The sequence below is a fragment of the Esox lucius genome, chromosome 5 (assembly GCF_011004845.1).
Source record: "Esox lucius isolate fEsoLuc1 chromosome 5, fEsoLuc1.pri, whole genome shotgun sequence".
Lineage (NCBI taxonomy): Eukaryota > Metazoa > Chordata > Actinopteri > Esociformes > Esocidae > Esox > Esox lucius.
In genome coordinates, this window is record NC_047573.1 from 27,576,380 (window position 1) to 27,597,899 (window position 21,520).

Genomic DNA, 21,520 nt, shown 5'->3' on the forward strand with positions numbered 1-21,520 from the left:
CATCCAATTCTCTCTCCACTAATTTGAGAAGTGTCCGTCTACTTGCTCATCTTCCCTAATGCACTGCAGATACTTGCAGACCTCAACTACCTGATGTCGGCTGTGTTGACTCTGTCAAGCATTGCTTCTAGAATCCATGATGAAACTTCTATCTTTCCTCCAGTATTCTAGGTTGGTCTCTGAAGAATTGTCCTTCCCGCACTGCTGAAGTCTGAAGACACCACTCTCCTGGCTAGCTCGCCAAAAATATGTTGCACCCAAGAATTAACTCTGACCCCTGGGACAAATATTTTATGATGGGGCTTTTATTTTGAAAGAATAAAAAAATCAAAATGAGATGCTGTCGAATGTTCGCCACTCGCTATATAGAAATACTACAAGCAACTGAAGTAATCTTTAGTACCTTAACAATATTACTGACAAATACTACTTATACTGTATTTAACACAGATTACGAAATAAACAGACTATTTAGGAAATCCATACATGTCAGTCGGAAAAGGGTGGCTTGCCCACTTCAGGTTGGTGAAGAGTGCTTGCCTCAAGTGGAGGAGTTTAAGTATCTAGGGGTCTTGTTCACGAGTGAGGGAAGGATGGAACGGGAGATTGACAGACAGATCGGTGCAGCTTCTGCAGTAATGCGGTCGATTTACCGGTCAATCTACGTTCCTACTCTCACCTATGGTCATGAGCTTTGGGTCATGACCGAAAGGACAAGATCCCGGATACAGCCGGCCGAAATGAGCTTTCTCCGCAGGGTGGCTGGGCGATCCCTTAGAGATAGGGTAAGAAGCTCGGTCACCCGGGAGGAGCTCGGAGTAGAGCCGCTGCTCCTCCACATCGAGAGGGGTCAGCTGAGGTGGCTTGGGCATCTGTTTCGGATGCCTCCGGAACGCCTTCCTGGGAAGGTGTTCCTGTCCCGTCCCACCGGGACGAGACCCCGGGGAAGACCTAGGACATGCTGGAGGGACTATGTCTCCCGGCTGGCCTGGGAACGCCTCGGTGTCCCCCCGGAAGAGCTGGAGGAAGTGTCTGGGGAGAGGGAAGTCTGGGCATCTCTGCTTAGACTGCTGCCCCCGTGACCCGGCCCCGGATGAAGCGGAAGAAGATGAATGAATGAATGAACATACATGTTAGAGCACCTGTAGTAATGACGTGATATCCCGGGCATTGCTAGCCCGTTTACCCAAGCACATGAATTTTCCACAACTACCATCCACAAACATCTCTTATACATTTGTATCACATCGCCATTAACATATTCATCCTGAACTCTAACATGTTCCCTGAGCCTAAATCTTACTCTATTTAGTTAGATGACATGCCAATTACATTACTGACCTAACGCAATATTGATTCGTGAGCAGGCTAACGTCTGTAACAGTTTAGCTAGCTAACATCATTTGAACTAAAGTTAACAAAATTCACCGAATGACCCCGCTCAGTCATGTCATTACAAATAGTTTTGATGGAACTGGTTGTATCTGAACGTATCTACTCCATTTCTCACCTGAAAGAATAACACAAATCAAAATGAGCTGCTGTGGAATGTTCGCCACTCGCTATATAGAAATACTACTAGCAACTGAAGAACATTCCAGAGCGAGCCCATCACCACGCTACCTGCCCCCTGCTGGACAAAGTTCAACGCTGTAACAATGCAAAACCAGATCTATCACTGGTATCTATTTCTTCACATACTGCGGGCCCAACATAAAACACAAATATCAAACAAATTCCACAGCTCTCACATTAGCCAGCATACAGTCATTATGCTAACTAGTAGTACGAGTGTTAGTGCTAGCTAGTTCTAACTGGCTACAGCTGAACATGCTTGGGCAAAATGTGAAACTTTCACATCTCCTGCAGTTCATCGAAGTACTCTGCTGTGTTGCCGTATAGCTATATTAAGTTTTTAACCACCAGAAATAGGGCTAATGCCGGTTCGATTTTTAGATTGTAGTAACAGATTTGTCCAATGTCATGATGTGCGCTAGCTACGGTTAGATGGGACGTTGGGGAATTTACAGACATTATCAGAGTTTCAAAGGTGCATTTGAAGACCTGAAAGTGACTATACATTGGTTCTTGTGACATATATGATAAATAATTCCAAGGCTCAGCACATGTTTTGCGCCAGCCAACCAAGTCCAAAGTGTGAAAAAAGTATGAATGGCTCCCATTTTGAAAGTGATGTCATTGAATGCATCTCCACTTGTCTGAAAATAGATCTGCGCACACATTGTAGCAATCATCCAGCCAGTGGTGGCTTGGTTGAGAGAGCTAATCAGACTCTAAAAACCAAATTGATGGCTTAGACAGGGTTGTCAAGTGTAACAGTGATGCCACTTAATGTACCTTAAAACATCTACAGTTTCACCATTACTGGTATTATTATTGTTGTTACTACTACTACTACTACTACTACTACTACTGCTAGAACTATACAACTTCTATAAAGGTTCCTCACAGAGCTAAAAAAGGGTCCTCAAGTAACCTTATGAAGGGGTTCTTCTACCTTTTCTTGAAGGTTCCTCAAACCACCATAAGAACCTCCACAGGCACAAATTGAAGAACCTCCAAAGGTTCCTCAAGGATCTTGTTGTTTTAACACTGTGGAGGTCATTGAGAACCACTTATACCGGCAACCACTGGAAGTAACTAGCGATTTTGGCCAACAGCTAGAACATAGTGTGGTCTACAGCTAGAACACAGTGTGCCCAACAGCTAGAACAGAGTGTGACCAACAGCTTGAACACAGTGTGGCAAACAGCTAGAATAAAGTGGGGCCTACTTTTTAAATCATAATGATAACAGAAATCACCCAAATGGCCCTGATCAAAAGTTTACAAACTTTTGAATGTTTGGCCTTGTTACAGACACACATGGTGACACACACAGGTGAAAATGGCAAATAAAGGTGAATTTCCCATACCTATGGATTTTTCAATTGCAATTAATGTCTGTGTATAAATAGTTAATGAGTTTGTTAGATCTCACATGGATGCACTGAGCAGGCTAGATACTGAGTCATGGGGAGCAGAAAAGAACTGCCAAAAGACCTGGGTAACAAGGTAATGGAACTTTATAAAGTTGGAAATGGATATAAAAAGATATCCAAAGCCTTGCAAATGCCAGTCAGTACTGTTTAATCACTCATTAAGAAGTGGAAAATTCAGGGATCTCTTGACACCAAGCCAAGGTCAGGCAGACCAAGAAAGATTTCAGCAAAAACTGCCCAGAAGAATTGTTTGGGATACGAAGAAAACCCCACAGGTAACCACAGGAGAAAAACAGGCTGCACTGGAAAAAGACGGTGTGGTTGTTTCAAGGAGCAAAATACAATGATACTTGAACTAAAATGAGCTGCATGGTCGAGTTGCCAGAAAGAAGCCTTTACTGTGCCAATTCCACAAAAAAGCCTGGTTACAAAATGCCCAACAACGCCTTGACACGCCTCACAGCTTGTGGCACACTAATTTGTAGTGATGAGACAAAAATAGAGCTTTATGGTGACAAACTATTGTGATACACATGTCTGTATAAATATTAGAGCATCACTAGGTACTCTGACCATGTTCCTCTGCTTAAACCAAGGGAATCTGTCCTTTGTTCCTTAGGAATGTAGGAGAGGGGGAGCTGGTATTTGCCTAGGGGGCATCATTGACTGGTATTTGCAGATTATAAGGTTACTCATTAATCTTTGCATCTGTATAACTCATCAGAGTCTATCTATTGTTTGTCCAAATGATGTAGGACCTCTTTAGAGTTCAAAAGGTTACCCATGTGGGGGAGAACAGCCTGCCCCTTGTGTGAGGCCTAGGAAGTAATAGAACAAAGGGAATTCGTTTTATTGACATAGGACAGCTGGGCAGCCTTTTACCACACCCCTTTTAAAAGTGTATAAAACTCTTACATGATTTCTCTTTGTCTCATTCTGTAACATCACAAAAACCTGGCATTTTAACAGGGGTGTGTAGAATTTTTATATTCACTGTACATATAAGGGTGAACACAGGGGAACTATATCATAGTTTCTGAAAATGCTTTAGAACCCAGTTTTATCTTAAACAACATTCTACCTGTGAAGATAAATCACACATATTGTATGAAAAAATATTTAGAATGACAAGCAGTTTTAAATGACAACAGAGGCCAACTCATGGAGTGAACTTCATGATATCAACTGAACTTAGCCAGAAACTAACATAGGAGTGAAGTTTTATGAGTGTAACAACTGTGGTAAATGTTTTAGTCAACAACAGCAACTGACAGGACAATAGAGACTATTTAAAGATCCTGTACAATGAAACTCTTTATAGTGATCAAAGTTACAGCAAATCCTTTATTAAGTTTCATTGAAATTGAAAAACAAGTCCCTCGAAAATGTCTCCCAAATGTAACATAATTAGATTGGATAGTAATTATAGACTATTACAGGTAGAATTTACTACAAAGCATAACATACTTTGTCTAAAAATGACTTTTACTGAAAGATTCCCAAATCTATGATCACAAATAAAATACTGAACAGATGTTTGCTGAACATTAACCAAAAGTAAATGTTAATTACATTTGTGAATAAACACCTATCTGCCCCATCAATCACACTAGATGACAACAGATAATAGGTTACTCTGTTTACCTGAAATCACCTCACACAGAAACATTCTACAAAGTCAGTAATTACATTATTTTCAAAACATTTTATAATCAAAATAAAATCTGTTTTGTACAACATTTAATAATGCTTTCAATACACATGGTATATATTTATAAATATATTTCTGTTGACAGATAAACAACCAACTCAAAACAAATCCTGCAAATCAAGACGAAAAGTTAAAATAGTTCAGCAGGATTCTAGACACTGATTAAACTAAACTCTGTGATGATTGGTTCATTTCAGCTGTCAATCAACTCCCTTCACCATTGAGGTGCATCTCTCATCATATGTTTATGGTCATTCAGGAACCAAGACCTCTGGCTCACTCTGTTCCACATAAATGTCTAACAATATCATGCTGTTCTATATAATACATTGATACAAGCAGACTGTATCACTGAATAGGTGTCAGTATCTTTACAGACTTTCCTTTATAAACCCAGAACCCAGGATAGAGTGGCTGAGTGGATGAATGCGGTCTGGACTCTGTGGAGGAGGGTCATTGTGTCAGAGACACTGTAGAAGGACAGAGTTCCTGCCCTGTGGTCCAGATACACTCCTACTCTGGAGGAGCAGGGGACAGGGATATCAGTCCTGGTATTATTGTGGATGAAACAACATCTGGATGTAGAGCAGGATAACATCCAGGACTGATAATTATTACCAAACCATTGGGGGGCATGTCTCATTATTTGTTCATTCAGGAACTCAGATCTCTGGCTAACTCTATTGCACTTGATTTGATTGAAACCTGTGTAGATGCAAATGTGTAACTGTATCATGCTGTTCTATATGATATCTGTAATCTTAAATCAAACTTAAGCCACAGTTAATCATTCATACATTGATACAAACAGACTGATAGATGTATCACTGAATAGGTGTTAGTATCTTCACAGATCCATTATAAACATTGAACCCAGGATAGAGTGGCTGAGTGAATGTGGTCTGGACTCTGTGGAGGAGGGTCATTGTGTCAGAGACACTGTAGAAGGACAGAGTTCCTGCCCTGTGGTCCAGATACACTCCTACTCTGGAGGAGCAGGGGACATGGATATCAGTCCTGGTATTATTGTGGATGAAACAACATCTGGATGTGGAGCAGAATAACACCCAGGACTGATCATTACCACCAAACCAACACTCATGACCACCTCCTTTCCTGTTGATCTCTTTATATGAGATGGCTACGTTAACACACTCCCCACTCCACTCTACCTCCCAGTAACAGACTCCAGACAGACCCTCTTTACACAACACCTGGGTAAAGATGGTAAATCTGTCAGGATGGTTAGGATAGGACTGAACCTTATTACTCCATGTCACCTTTCTGTTCCCCTCAGACAGACATAGGTACTTATTTGTTGAATTGGAATCCAATGTCAGCTGATAGGAATCTAAAGGGATGAAAAACAACATCAGTGACAGTCTCACTCCCTTAAGCTGTGTGTGTGTGTGTGTGTCTGTGTCTGTCTCTGTCTCTCGCTCTGTGTGTGTGTGTGTCTGTCTGTCTCTGTCTTTCCCTCTGTGTGTTTGTGTGTGTGTCTCTGTCTCTCCCTCTGTGTGTGTGTGTATCTCTGTCTCTCACTCTGTGTGTGTGTGTTTGGGTTAGGTCTTACTGAACTCATGGGGACCAAATGTCCCAATGAGTATAGTAAAACCAGAAAAAATTGGCCTCATTGGGACCTTCTGCCAGTCCCCGTGAGGCAAAAGTCAATTTCCGGCTGAGGGTTTAGGATTAGGGTCAAACTTACAATTGATTTTATATTTAGAATTGGCTTGTCTTTAAGGTCCATGTGCTGTTGGTTAAGTTTAGGGTTAAGGTTAGGTATTACATCTAGGTAAAGTTTAGGCATAAATGTTTCTTTATTGAGGTCAAGGTTAGGGTTAGGTTTAGGGTTAGATTAGGGTTAGGTTAAGGGTTAGGTTCAGCGTAAAGTTGAGGGAGCATGCAATGTCTATTTTCTGGTCCCCATGAGGGTAGCTGTACAAACTTGTGTGTGTGTGTGTCTGTCTTGGGTCCTCTCTAGGTTTCTTCTTAAAATTCAGCCTTCTTAGGGAGTTTTTCCTAGCCACTGAAATTCAACACTACTGTTGTTAGCTCCTTGGGGTTTAAGGCCAGGTGTTTTTATAAAGGACTTTGTGACAACTGCTGTTGTAAAAAGGGCTTCATAAATAAATTTGATTGAAATAAATAAATATGATTGATTGTCTCTGTCTCTTACTCTGTGTGTGTGTGTATGTCTGTCTGTCTCTCCCTCTGTGTGTGTGTGTGTATGTGTCTGTCTCTGTCTGTGTGTGTGTGTGTGTGTCTCTGTCTCTCCCTCTCTGTGTGTGTGTGTGTGTGTCCTTTCTCTCTCTGTGCAGGCTGGGAGTGGTGTGAGTGAGTGTGGAGTATTGATGGCCCTTTTCAATTTATTTATCCTTTTCTCTTGGTGGATTTCTGATTTCAATGCATGACGGGGCTGTTCAGAAAATCTAAACAATAATGGATATCATACATGGGTGTCTTTTACCAATTTTCTGTTTTCTCTGTGTGTTCTTCTGTTTTCCCTATTTTCTTTATGGAGGTGTTAAAGGTTGGTTCTCTTAATATTAATGGTGGGAGGAATTGGAATAAGAGGGCTTGGGTATTGGAAGTAATTACATAGAAACAACGTAATGTCGTTTTCCTACAGGAGACACATAGTGATGAAGCTAATGAGGTTGACTGGGGCATGTTGTGGGGGGGCAGCATGTGCTTAGTCATGGTACACATTTTCATCCTGGAGTGGCTATTTTGTTTTCCTCTGGTTTGGGGGTGACTGTAATATCTATAACTGAAATTGTCAAGGGCCGGGTCTTATTGGTCAAGGCGGATGTTATGGGAGTTCTGTTTTATTTTTGAATGTTTATGCTCCAAATGAAGGAACACAGTGCATTGCTGTATTTGATAAGATAAAGGTTTCTTTATGACAATGTGATCAACAGGAATGTTTGGTTTTGGGGGACTGGAAATGTACAGTGGATTTTACTGTTGATCACATGGGTTTGGAACCTCATCTGAATTCTGTGTCCTGTCTGTCTGGTGTGTTGACTGAGTTTGATCTTTCTGATGTATGGAGAGTGAGAAATGCCAATGTTAGTCAGTACACATGGTTAAAAATTACTGATGGTCAAATGAGTGCAGCAAGGTTAGACAGGTAATATGTTTCAGAACGCTACTCTGGTAGAGTGGTGTGGTGTGACATTTTTCCTGTGGGGTTTTCAGATCATATTATTATTATTACTGTTGATTTTAAATTGTTCTGTCCACGACGGTTAATGTCACATTGGTATTTTAATATTAAGTTGTTACAAAAAATCATGTTTTGTTAAAGGTTTTGTTTTGGGGACGATGGAGGGCTTTGAAAAGGAATTTTGAGTCGTTGAGACAACAGTGGGACGTTGGGAAGACCCAAATGTGTGTTTTGTCAACAGTCTACTGCTCTGTCTAATGTTGAGGTTAGAGAGACTATTAGAGCCCTTGAACAGGACATCAAATTGATTGAGCTGTAACTGACCACTCAGACAGACCCTGGATTAGTCATGAATTTACATGATAAGAGACACAAATTAAGGAGGGGTGTCCTTTTTGTTCTGATCCTGAATCATCTGGTTCACCTGGATCCAAGTGTTAAGGAGGGGTGTCCTTTTTGTTCTGATCCTGAATCATCTGGTTCACCTGGATCCAAGTGTTAACGAGGGAAGTCCTTTTTGTTCTGATCCTGAATCATCTGGTTCATCTGGATCCAAGTGTTAAGGAGGGGTGTCCTTTTTGTTCTGATCCTGAATCATCTGGTTATCCTGGATCCAAGTGTTAAGGAGGGGTGCCCTTTTTGTTCTGATCCAGAATCATCTGGTTCACCTGGATCCAACTGTTAAGGAGTGGTGTGGTGGTCTTGCTGAATTGTTTTGTCAGGGGCTGATAAATGAGCTGTTTGGAAGACTAGGAAACATTTTATTCAAGGACAGGGATCTGTGGATGTGGTGGGTATGTTTGAGGGGATGCTGGCAGTGAGATTGAGGGTTGAGTTTGACTAGTCTGGTACAACATCTTGGGCAGTTCATAAGTGTATGGGGTGTTCAGGGTGTGTTGTGCTCTGTTTCTGAGGAGGTTGAATTGGTGTTACATTTTTGAGATTTATTTTTTGTTTATTTTTTTGGTTATTTGAGTGTCTGTTGCATCTTTTTTAAAGAAGAGTTTCTATCTCTCCTTCTCTCTCTGTGTGTGTTTTTGTGTGTCTGCGTGTGTGTGTGTTTGTAAGATTGTGATTACATGTAAAGAAACAGTATGTCTGCCTCTCTCTGTCTTTGTGTGCGTGTGTGTTTGTAAGATTGTGCTTGCATGCAAAGAAACAGAATTTACACCTGTGTATGGTTATGAGTGTATGTGTGCATGTCTATGGGTGTGTGTGTGTACGTTTACATAAAGTGCAAACAACGATGTCTGATTGTGTCTATGAGTGTGTGGTTGTATTTCCTCACATGTTAAGAAATCCTCTCTGATCTTGGGCTCAGCAGGTGGTCCAATCTGAACTGTAGTAACTATGGAGACAGACAGACTCATATATCACAGGTCCACATTAATCATGTCCACTAGTAATCTACATAGAGGTAACTAGAGGGGAGATTGACTATTAGAAGATACCATGTATTTTCAACTTGTTTTATCCCATTGCCCATATGAAAACAGACTATAAGATACTATTAACAACTAGTTTTAAACTATTTCCAATATGAATATGGACTTTAAGATGAACTTTCCTGTACATTGTGTATTTGGTTTAGAACCAAATGATGTCACAAAGGTCAACGGAAACCCAAATCACCAAACGATTGAGGGCTGGATTCAAACACACCGGATATCAAAGTGAACAATTGCAATCACAGGTTGTTCCAACTTGTGTGTATTTCATTACAGCAACTCATAATGTGACTCAGTAATGTGTCTGGCCCCCACATGCCTGTATGAACTCCCAACAACGTCTGGGCATGCTCCTGATGAGACGATGGATGGTGTCCTGGAGGATCTGCTCCCAGACCTGGATCAGAGCATCAGTGAGCTTCTGGACAGTCTGGTGCTGCTTGGCGATGTTGGATGCACCAATACATAACGTCCCAGAGTTTCGCAATACATAACGTCCCAGAGGTTCTCAATACATAATGTCCCAGAAGTATTCAATACATAACGTCCCAGAGGTTCTCAATGCATAACGTCCCAGAAGTTCTCAATACATAATGTCCCAGAGGTTCTCAATTGGATTGAGGTCTGGGGATTATGAGGGCCAGTCAATGGCATCAATGCCTTCATCATCCAAGAACTGCCTAAACATTCTGGCTACATGAGTCTGGGCATTGTACTGCACCAGGAGGAATCCAGGGCCCACTGCACCAGCGTCAGGGCTTACTTTGGGTCTGAGGATTTCATCATGGTACTTAACAGCAGTCAGGTTACTGTTGGCTAGCACGTGGAGGTCTGTGTGATCCTTCAGGGATATGCCTCCCCAGACCATCACTGACCCACCTCCAGCATAATAATCACCACGGCGTCTCCAGACTCTTTTACACCTGTCACATGTGATGAGTGTGAACAACAATGACTGTTGACAGATCTCAGCTCTCTACTTGATAACTACATTGATTCACTGAAGATATTGAGGTCATTCATACTCTTCTGCTCCTTTATACTTTCCCCTTTCTTCTCCTCCTCTTGTTGTGTGTTTTGATGACAATGTTCTGTATATGGACCATTTGTGTTTTGTCTAATTGTTACCCACCCAGACAAATCAGATATTACAAAAATCTATTCATATTTTGTATTTGCTTTCAAAATGTTCTCCTATAAATAATATTGGTTTCTGTATAATAGTAGAGGTTGTTCTATGATGAGTAAAAAACACAACGTTTAATGTTATGAAAATTATTTTGACCAACCTTCCCAAGATATCCTGTCCAGTTCCTTTTTGCATACATCCTGTATTTGATCTTTCAGTTCAGAGACTGATTTCTTGACTTGCTCAAAGTAGATATGTGGATAGACAGTGATACTGGGTAAGAACTCATACTCAGGAGAGACACAGAGAGACTGGAAACTCTACAGAGAGGGAAAGAAGCAAAAGGTTTTGACATAGACAGACAGTGAATTAAATTCAAGTCCATTTCACAGGTTAAGAAGTCAAGAGGTAGCCATTACAGAGTATTGTAAGGTAAGTTACTGATGTCACCTGGAGGAAATGGATGTGATCCACTGTGTGTGAGAGCTGCTTCAACTCAACATCTCTCCTCCTCAGCTCAGCAACCTCCTGCTCCAGTTGTTCCAAGAGTCCTTCAGCCCGACTCACTTCAACCTTCTCCTGAGCTCTGATCAGCTCCTTCAACTCAGAGCGTCTTTTCTCAATGTAGCAGATCAGCTCAGTAAAGTTCCTCTCACTGTCCTCCACTGCTGCCTGTGCAGAGTGCTGTTAGGACACAGAGAGAGAAGGGGCTCCAAGTTAATTCACTCTGTTATCAACAGGATTATAGTCAGCATGTAAATGTAAACATACAGTGCCAGTCAAAAGTTTAGATACACTAATCCATTCTTTGAGTGAGTCCAAACTTCTGATTGGTCCTGTACATGTATTTATATCAGCCACAACACTCACCTTCAGAGTGTCCACAGTCTGTCTCAACTCCTGTATCTTCTTCTCTCTCTCCCCAATTCTCTTCTGGGATTCCAAATATTTCTCCCCAAACTGTCTCTGCAGAGGAACACATCATAAACAAATTGAATAAGCATGGTGTAGTGAGTTTAAATAAAATCATATTTATTAGTATAATCAGGATTCTTTGTTCTTTCTTATAATTTTCGTATGTAGTCTGCATATATAGTGTCAAGGAAATTTCTTTTACAATGTATTCTTACTGATTAAACGACTGAGCCCCCACTGTTTTGATGAGAAAAGGAATGTTGGTTGTGCTGTGGGAAAGGAAGTATGAGGTGTTGAGGTAAACATAAAGCTTCAGCAGGACGAGGGTTGATTGTCATCACATTTTAGGGGCTCGTCCGGGATCCTAATCCTGCTCGGTTCAAGTCTTTTTCCACAACAGGTTTACCGTGCACAGCCAGAGAGAAGTCTCTGGAACTCTATTATCCCCCGAAAGAGGCATATCCTTTGAGGGGTTGAGAAAGAGTGCCTGACTGGAGCTGTGACTTGTGCCTGATCAGTACAGGTTTCCTGTGGAAATTGAATTTGGAGGTAAGAACACAATACGGTTAGCGGTTAGACCGCGGTTTAAAAAATCTGCAGTTAAAGTTGGACTTTATACTTAAAATCTGCAGTAAAAGGATGGACCTTATTTAATATCTCAATATCTGACGAGCTTATCAATGCATGCTGGGCACGTTGATTGAGGTAAACTAGATTTACTGGGTGAATTGGGAACATGGGGTAGTGCGGCAGTAAACCATTGAACGTCCCTCATAGTTACGTTGGGCCGGCAGAGGTAATGAAATATAAGTATGGTGTTTGGACATGTGAACAACTGTATCTCTGGGAATTTTTGGGTTTTCCAAAGAATGGCAGCTTTAGCCAAAGACAGTTGCATGGGTTGAAAGAGAAGTTGGAGGAATACGAGCAGGGGAAAATTAAGAAAATACAGAAGGGGACACGGAAAGTAGATTGGAAAGCTTATGGTATATGGAAAAAAAGAGACTGATAAAAGATTTAGGCAGAGTAGTGTAGGGACTACTGATCAATGTGTTCTGGCTCCTCTTACTAGAGTGGATGTGGACCTGGATTGCCCTCCGCCTGGCCGACCTCCGTCATATGCTGCTGCCTCACTACGAAGGTCTGCAGCAGATCCTGAACCACAAGCAGAAAAGTTGCCGAAAATGTCGTGAGATAGTCCCCCTCCTGTCCAGAAGATGTATCCTTCACTCGAGGCCGACTTTGGTGCGACGTCCCTAATTGCTGGGAGGACCAGGAGCTCTACATCGTGTATGCAGCTTGTAGGTCGATTCCCGATGGTAGAAGTTGCAAATCCGGCCGCAGGAGGTGAAGACGACGCGCCCCCAACTATTTTCGTCTACCGCCCATGGTCGCCTGCAGACCTGAAAGACGTTGCCGCCTCACTACCCGACCCGGAAATGGAAGGAGAAGAATTCAATCGTGTTTTTCTTCAGATTCTTGAACAACATAAAACAAATATAGTTGAAATGGTAATGATGAAACCACTACAGCTCAGATGGGGAAGGGTGAAAGGAGACTGGCCTGTGCAGAATGGCCCGTATAATTGGGGCGCTGGTTCTTAATACATGGCGCTGTGTGGTCGGATAGGTGCCTTTTTCCCGAGACGGATGAACTGGGAGAACATTTCTGACTGTAAACAGAAGCCGGGGGAAAGAGTCACAGATTATCGTAATAGACTTGAGAAAGAATTTGAAATTCACAGCAGGATGGGCAGAAAACCAGATGGGGCTAATGATTCTCCATGGGAACAGCAGTGTAAGATAAGACTGGTGGCTGGTCTGCTCCCAGATTTGCAGAAACATGTAAAGGAGCACTGTGTAGCCTTGGACGAGTCCAGGTGGCTGCTACAGATCCTAGGTTAGCGGAAGTTCCACCCTCCTTGTGGGCTCAGCATAAATAAGATGTTGGGCTAATTAACAATGCACAGCCTCTTGTAGTTACACCTAGAGGACCCCATAGACCATGCCAGGCTCAATATCCACTGAAAGCAGAGGCTATTGAAGGGATAGCTCCTGTGTTTAAAGCATTGTTAGAAAAAGGCATAATTGTTTCATGTCCAAACAGCCCTTGTCGCACTCCTATTTTCCCAGTTAAGAAAGCCAAGGTTGTTGTAAAAGATCTTAAAAGATGTAATGAAGCAGTATATGCACGCGCACCGATTGTATCTGATCCATATACAATTATGACCCAGGTTCCGAGCAATAGTAATTTCTTCTCAGTGGTCGACTTAGCTAATGCTTTTTTTAGCATTCCTGTGCACAAGTATTCGCAATTTTGGTTCGTTAGCAGTTTGCAGTTTGTCCAGAAGGAGGTTATTTTTCTGGGCCATAACCTAACACCAGAGGGTAAAAGTCATCCCAAAAACCTCTAACTAAAACTCAACTTCAGTCCTTTCTGGGCATGTAGACAATGTACGTAAGCACATGTAGACAAGGGTTTCTGTAGACAATGGATTCCTGAATATGCCCGCTTGGTACAGCCCTTGCAGGACATGGCCTACGGCCAGAAGCTCGCTTCACATGAGAGAGTAGTGTGGACTCCTGAGGGAGATACTTCCTTTACTTCTCTGAAACAGGCCCTAACTACCTCTCCTACTTTAGGGCTCCCCGATACTAAAAATACGTTTATTCAAGCAGTGTGAGAAAAGTATGGTTATATGTCCTCTGTCTTAATGTAGAAACATGGAGATAAGTTGAAGCCAATTGCATACTTTTCTTCTAAACTGGATGCTGTGGCACAAGGCCTTCCCTATTGTCTGAAGGCTGTGGCAGCAGCAGCTGATGCTGTTTTGCGATCAAGACCTTTGGTGTGTTATCAGCCACTTGAGCTACGGATTCCTCACTCTGTTGCCTCCATTTTGTTGGAACACAAGACTAGTCATCTGTCTGGGGCTAGGTTTCTGCATTACCATAACATTTTACTGTCGTTACCCCATCTCACTGTTGTAAGGAGTCCTGTTTTAAATCCAGCCACTTTCCTCCCCACGGAGGTAGATGGCGAGCCGCATGACTGCCTTGCTGCTATTAACCAACAGTGTACCCCTCGTGATGACTTGTCTGATGAACCTCTTCCCAATAGTGACCTTGTTTTTTATGTTGTTGGGTCTGCCAGTAAATCTCCTACTTCCACTGTTAATAATGTAGGTTATGCCATTGTCACTGATCATGATGTGGTTGAGGGTCACAGACTGCCACACCATCTTTCTGCTCAGGCTGCGAAGCTGTTTGCTCTCACCCGAGCTTGCATCCTGGCTGAGAGTCTAAGTGTTACCATTTACACAGACAGTAGATATGCTTTTGGTGTTGTGCATGATTTCGGTACATTGTGGAAAATGTGGGGGTTTATTACGTCTTCTGGTACACAGATCCAACATGGCCATCTTGTTAGAAGCTCTCCTGTTACCTAGGAAGTGGCCATATGTAAATATGAGGCCCATACTACAGGCAGAGATATTGTTTCCCTTGGTAATCGAAGAGCAGATGCAGCTGCCAAAGCTGCTGCTCAGGCCCCTCCTCATTCTGCTCTGCAGATGACCCATGTGACCCCCACGGTTTCCCTCTCTGACCTTGTTGAAGCGCAATCTCAGGCTTCACCTAAGGAGAGAACCGCCGGGAAAAAAGCAGGTGCGTCCTATGTAAATACGGTTTAGATTGGTCCTAATGGTAACCCCAAAATTTATTTTCCACTTCTATGCGGTGCTCTCACATGGAAGAGATCACGCTTCAAAAGTGGGGATGGTAAATATGGTAAATAAGTACTGGTACACACAGGGCTTTACAAATTATGCTCAGAATTTTTGTTCAAAATGCCTAGTGTGTTTGAGGTTTAATGTAGGGCGGGGACAAGCAGTCCCCCAGTCCAGGCATCCTCCCCCTGATGGCCCCTTTGACCATGTGATGATGGATTTTATTGAGTTGAACCCCTGCGAGGGAAAGAAATACTGTGTTTTATTTGTTGATATGTTTTCGAAATGGGTTGAGGCTTTCCCGGCTGGGAAGGCCGACGCGACAGCAGTTGCTAAGGCACTATTGACTGAAATCATACCCAGATGGGGTATTCCTAAGAAACTGTCAAGTGACAATGGATCACATTTTGTGAAGAAGATGTCTGAGTATCTAGGAGTTGATCTGAAGACCTACTGTGCCTACCACCTGCAGAGTGGGGGGGCAGTGGAGAGAGAAAATGGAACAATTAAAATGAAACTCTCGAAGTTGGGTGAAGAGACAGGGTTGAACTGGGTTAATAAACTCCCCCTTGTGCTTACATACATGAGAGGAAGTCCCAGGGTGAAAACAGGCCTCTCCCCTCATGAGGTCATCACTGGAAGACCAATGAACACAGACCTAGGCGCCCCTACTCACACAGACCTCACCTCAGAACATGTGAATGATACAATGTTAATATACTGCACTAATCTGTCAAAGGTTCTGAACAACATCCACAGGAGTGTGAAAGCTGCTCTACCAACTCCCATTGAAGGCCCACTGCACGACATCAAGCCTGGAGACTGGGTAGTCATCAAGGACTGCAAGAGGAAGTACTGGAGCAAGCCACGCTGGTTGGGTCCATACCAAGTTCAACTGGTCACTCAGTCTGCGGTCAAAGTTGCTGTACGAGGTACCTGGGTCCACGCCACGCACTGTAAGAAGGCTCCAGCATTAGAAGATACGGCGAAAGAATAGGTCAATTGAAGTTACCTAAGGGCGGCGTGGGTTGTGGTGCTAGTAACTAACAACTCCAACTCATCCTGCGACCATGGAGCCAGAGAGACAAGGACTATGGAACCCCTTCAGGAGGTCTGGAGGAACAAGATGCACCATCGGGTGCCTGCTGATTTTAACTATTATCACCGTCATACCGATACTGTGGATTTCCAAACCGCACTGTAATGATCATGGACAGATTGTAAATATGACACCTAATGAAGCAAGGAGAGAGACATTTGTATACCATGAGAAAAGGCCTGAACCACAGATACAGACAGGGTCAGATTTTCAACAGACTTTGTTAATCTCTTGTGACATGATGAACTGCCCCCCGGATGGGGATTGCTGTGTACTGACAAGCCCAGTGTTCAAGGATAATAAGTGGTATTGGACTCAACTGAATACAGGAGGGAACGCTATGTTCCCCTCACACCATTTTCCTAACCATGTGAATAGGTGAAGATGTTATGATGATGATTATTGTACTGTTAACATTTCCAAACCTCTAGGAGTAATTCAGGGTTACTGGTGTTTCAGTACCAATGAGGGTACCACCCCTTGCAGATCACCTGACTTCCCTAAAGGTAGACCCGCTATGATATGTCCCTTAACAGTTGCACGTACTACTGTAGTTCCTACTCCTGCACCACGTCATTCTGAACCAGGTAGATTAATGAGAGCACTGTTAGAGCCAGACAACATAGCACTTAGGATAATGGTTGATTATGCAAAGCACAAGAACATGACTGATTTCTGGATCTGTCAACACATACCAACATCTTCACGTTCCCCTATGTTTAACCCTATCCCATTTTCAGTAACAGACTGGCAGGCACATGGTTGGACGGATGTGGCAGCACAAATGACACCACCAGATAAGGACTGTTATACCCCGTCAGCTACTCCTGTCTTACCTACCATTTTTCTTAGAACTGTTTGAACTTTAGAAATTGTCATCACAATGGTCGGTATATATAGTCGGTACATATAGTGGGGGAGAACAAGTATTTGATACACTGCCGATTTTGCAGGTTTTCCTACTTACAAAGCCTGTAGAAGTCTGTAATTTTTATCATAGGTAATCTTCAACTGTGAGTGACGGAATCTAAAAAAAAAATCCAGAAAATCACAATGTATGATTTTTAAGTAATTTATATGCATTTTATTGCATGACATAAGTATTTGATACATCAGAACTTAATATTTGGTACAGAAACCTTTGTTTGCAATTACAGAGATCATACGTTTCCTGTAGTTCTTGACCAGGTTTGCACACATTGCAGCAGGGATTTTGGCCCACTCCTCCATACAGACCTTCTCCAGATCCTTCAGGTTTCAGGGCTGTCGCTGGGCAATATGGATTTTCAGTTCCCTCCAAAGATTTTCTATTGGGTTCAGGTCTGGAGACTGGCTAGGCCACTCCAGGACCTTGAGATGCTTCTTACGGAGCCACTTCTTAGTTGCCCTGGCTGTGTGTTTCAGGTTGTTGTCATGCTGGAAGACCCAGACCCACCCATCTACAATGCTCTTATTGAGGGAAGGAGGTTGTGGGCCAAGATCTCGTGATATATGGCCCCATCCATCCTTTCCTCAATACGGTGCAGTCGTCCTTTCCCCTTTGCAGAAAAGCATCCCCAAAGAATGATGTTTCCATCTCCATGCTTCATGGTTGGGATGGTGTTCTGCGAGATGTACTCATCCTTCTTCTTCCTCCAAACACGGCGAGTGGAGTTTAGACCAAAAAGCTCTATTTTTGTCTCATCAGACCACATTACCTTCACCCATTCCTCCTCTGGATCATCCAGATGGTCATTGGCAAACTTCAGACAGGCCTGGATATGTGTTGGCTTGAGCAGGGGGACCTGGCGTGCGCTGCAGGATTTTAATCCATGACGGCATAGTGTGTTACTAATGGTTTCCTTTGAGACTGTGGTCCCAGCTCTCTTCAGGTCATTGACCAGGTCCTGCCGTGTAGTTCTGGGCTGATCCCTCACCTTCCTCATGATCATTGATGCCCCACGAGGTGAGATCTTGCATGGAGCCCCAGACCGAGGGAGATTGACCGTCATATTCAACTTCTTCCATTTTCTAATAATTGCGCCAACAGTTGTTGCCTTCTCATCAAGCTGCTTGCCTATTGTCCTGTAGCCCATCCCAGCTTTGTGCAGGTCTACAATTTTATCCCTGATGTCCTTACACAGCTCTCTGGTCTTGGCCTTTGTGGAGAGATTGGAGTCTGTTTGATTGAGTGTGTGGACAGATGTTATTTATACAGGTAACAAGTTCAAACAGGTGCAGTTAATACTGGTAATGAGTGGAGAACAGGAGGGCTTCTTAAAGAAAAACTAACAGATCTGTGAGAGCCAGAATTCTTACTGGTCGGTAGGTGATCAAATACTTATGTCATGCAATAAAATGCAAATTAATTATTTAAAAATCATACAATGTGATTTTCAGTATTTTTTTTTATTCTGCCTCTCACAGTTAAAGTGAACCTATAATAAACATTACAGACTTCTACATGCTTTGTAATTAGGAAAACCTGCAAAATCGGCAGTGTATCAAATACCTTTTCTTCCCACTGTATAGTAGGTATATACACTCACCTAAAGGATTATTAGGAACACCATACTAATACTGTGTTTGACCCCCTTTCGCCTTCAGAACTCCCTTAATTCTGTGTGGCATTGATTCAACAAGTTGTTGAAAGCATTCTTTAGAAATGTTGGCCCATATTGATAGGATAGCATCTTGCAGTTGATGGAGATTTGTGGGATGCACATCCAGGGCACGAAGCTCCCGTTCCACCACATCCCAAAGATGCTCTATTGGGTTGAGTTCTGGTGACTGTGGGGGCCATTTCAGTACAGTGAACTCATTGTCATGTTCAAGAAACCAATTTGAAATGATTCCAGCTTTGTGACATGGTGCATTATCCTGCTGGAAGTAGCCATCAGAGGATGGGTACATGGTGGTCATAAAGGGATGGACATGGTCAGAAACAATGCTCAGGTAGGCCGTGGCATTTAAACGATGCCCAATTGGCACTAAGGGGCCTAAAGTGTGCCAAGAAAACATCCCCCACACCATTACACCACCATCACCATCACCACAACTGTCTTGATCAGGAGCTGACTGACATAGATACAGCATCTCCTTGACTTTTGGGGGGTCAGAACAAGGGACATTGCAGACATTAGTTAGATTCCCTGACCACTACGCCACCTTGCCTATCGTAATTGGCATGGCATCATATGTTAAAACAGCCTTTAACCATGTACATCTGTAATACACCACACCCTCTTGTTCCTTAAATAGTCTTACTAAATTGTTCTGATTCTAGTCAAAGTGTGAGGTTTACATCAGTGGTATGAAATTGGTCAGGTATAATAGCAATACTTAGGTAAGGTTTACAGATTGCTCACGGTGTAGGTATTACAAACACACGCACAAACTAAATATAATTTATATCAAACACACCCACATCCACACAGACCTTATACATTTTATCCTATACTGTAGAGTTCCCATCTTACTTGTTTCTCAGTCCTTTCTGCTGCAGCTGAGACTGTATCATGTCCTTTATGTTCATCCAACATACAAAGATAACAGATACACTGCTGATCAGTACGACAGTAAATCTCCAGTAGTTTGTCATGATGAGAACAGATCTTCTCCTGTAGTTGTTTGGAGGCTTGGACCAACTTGTGCTTTTTAAAGGCAGGAGATTCATAGTGAGGCTGGAGGTGAGTCTCACAGTAAGAGGCCAGACACACCAGACAGGACTTGACAGCTTTGAGTTTTCTCCCAGTGCAGGAATCACAATCCACATCTCCAGGTCCAGCATAATAATGATCAGGAGGAACAGCATGGAGTCTTGTCTTCTTCAGATTCTCTACCAATTCATCCAGGATGGTGTTCCTGTTTAGAACAGGTCTTGGTATGAAGGTCTGTCTGCACTGGGGGCAGCTGTAGATACCCTTGTCATCTTCCTGATCCAAACAGTCCTTAATACAGCCCATACAGTAACTGTGTCCACAGGGAATAGTTACTGGATCCTTCAGTAGACCTAAACAGATTGAACAACTGATTGAGTTTATAGCCTCTGTCATTTTTCACACACATATAAATAGAGAAAAAAAAAAACAAGAGATTACTTTCGTTTTCCTTGAACTGCTTTTTTTCAGAGGAGTGGTTTGTTTTCTGTGACTTCCTGGTTATGTGGTGAACTCAGATGTCAGATATCAGGTCTGGCCAGTAGAGGGCATTATTGATCTATCATTGCCAGAGTAAAAATTCTCAATTCTGTGTTACCTTCAAGGTTCATAATTTCTCTCAATTCCAGAACAATTAGCAGAACAGCAGAAGTGACAGACTGTGAATGCAGAAAGAGTGTGCATGTCAAACAAATAGAGATCTCACATATTTACTACAACTTTCTCTGTGATGTCTTCTTGGGGGAACTGTGCTGTGTCCATTTGTCTTCTGTCTGGATTGTCTGTTTGGTGTTATTTAATCACAGGAGACAATATACGTGTAACAATTATGGCCAGCTGTACAGATGTCAAAGCACATTGAACATGTATTCAAGGATACATACAGAGGAGAATCCCTATTAGAGCACAGAAAATGACAAAAGGCTTTGTCAGGAAGGCAAGCCTCACAAACCAACGTATTTCAGTTTTTCTCAATCGCTATGGCTCATTTTTTAAATGGCAGTTCACTCTGGAATGTGTTTGTTTTATCCAAATGTCAGTTGTGTTCTACATTTGGTTGACACTGACTCCTTACTGTACTATACAATAATGTCAGTTGTGTTTTACATTTGGTTGACATTGACTCATTACTGTACTATACAATAATGTCAGTTTTGTTCTACATTTGGTTGACACTGACTCCTTACTGTACTATACAATAATGTCAGTTTTGTCTAACTGATTGCTATTGTGTATCACACTGAGCTTTCAATAGTAGGTAAATCCTACTGGGAAAAGTCAATACTGTCCAATACTGTAGTATACAGAGAAAGGGTATGCACCTTTGTATGTATAGGGTACATTTATTTTTGTACTAATGAGTTACATGTAAACAGAAAAGGTACAGTGGGAAGAACAAGTATTTGATACACTGCCGATTTAGCAGGTTTTCCTACTTACAAAGCATGAAGAGGTCTGTAATTTTTATCATAGGTACACTTCAACTGTGAGAGTCGGAATCTTAAACAAAAATCCAGAAAATCACATTGTATGATTTTTTAATAATTAATTTGCATTTTATTGCATGACATAAGTATTTGATCACCTACCGACCAGTAAGAATTCTGGCTCTCACAGATCTGTTAGTTTTTCTTTAAGAAGCCCTCCTGTTCTCCACTCATTACCAGTATTAACTGCACC

General features: G+C 42.3%; 1 protein-coding gene across 1 annotated transcript; it reads right to left on the reverse strand.

Moving 5' to 3' along the window:
- Positions 1-4,325: 4,325 nt before the first annotated feature.
- LOC105009505 (E3 ubiquitin/ISG15 ligase TRIM25-like) lies at positions 4,326-20,251 on the reverse strand. The gene is made up of 6 exons (XM_034292124.1): positions 19,661-20,251; positions 11,332-11,427; positions 10,912-11,145; positions 10,622-10,781; positions 9,173-9,232; positions 4,326-6,063 (listed from the first exon to the last, which is right to left on the reverse strand). The coding sequence occupies exons 1-6, from the start codon at positions 20,234-20,236 to the stop codon at positions 5,537-5,539; spliced, it is 1,653 nt and encodes a 550-aa protein (XP_034148015.1). The 5' UTR covers positions 20,237-20,251; the 3' UTR covers positions 4,326-5,536.
- Between the last annotated feature and the right edge of the window lie 1,269 nt (positions 20,252-21,520).

Coding starts and splice junctions, on each gene's coding strand:
- LOC105009505 (XM_034292124.1), bottom strand. CDS start 20,236: ATGACAGAGGCTATAAACTCAATCAGTTGTTCAATCTGTTTAGGTCTA. Junction 9,233..10,621: donor GGACAGGATATCTTGGGAAG/GTTGGTCAAAAT, acceptor CTGTCTCCATAG/TTACTACAGTTCAGATTGGA. Junction 6,064..9,172: donor CAGAGAGGATTTCTTAACAT/GTGAGGAAATAC, acceptor TCATCCCTTTAG/ATTCCTATCAGCTGACATTG.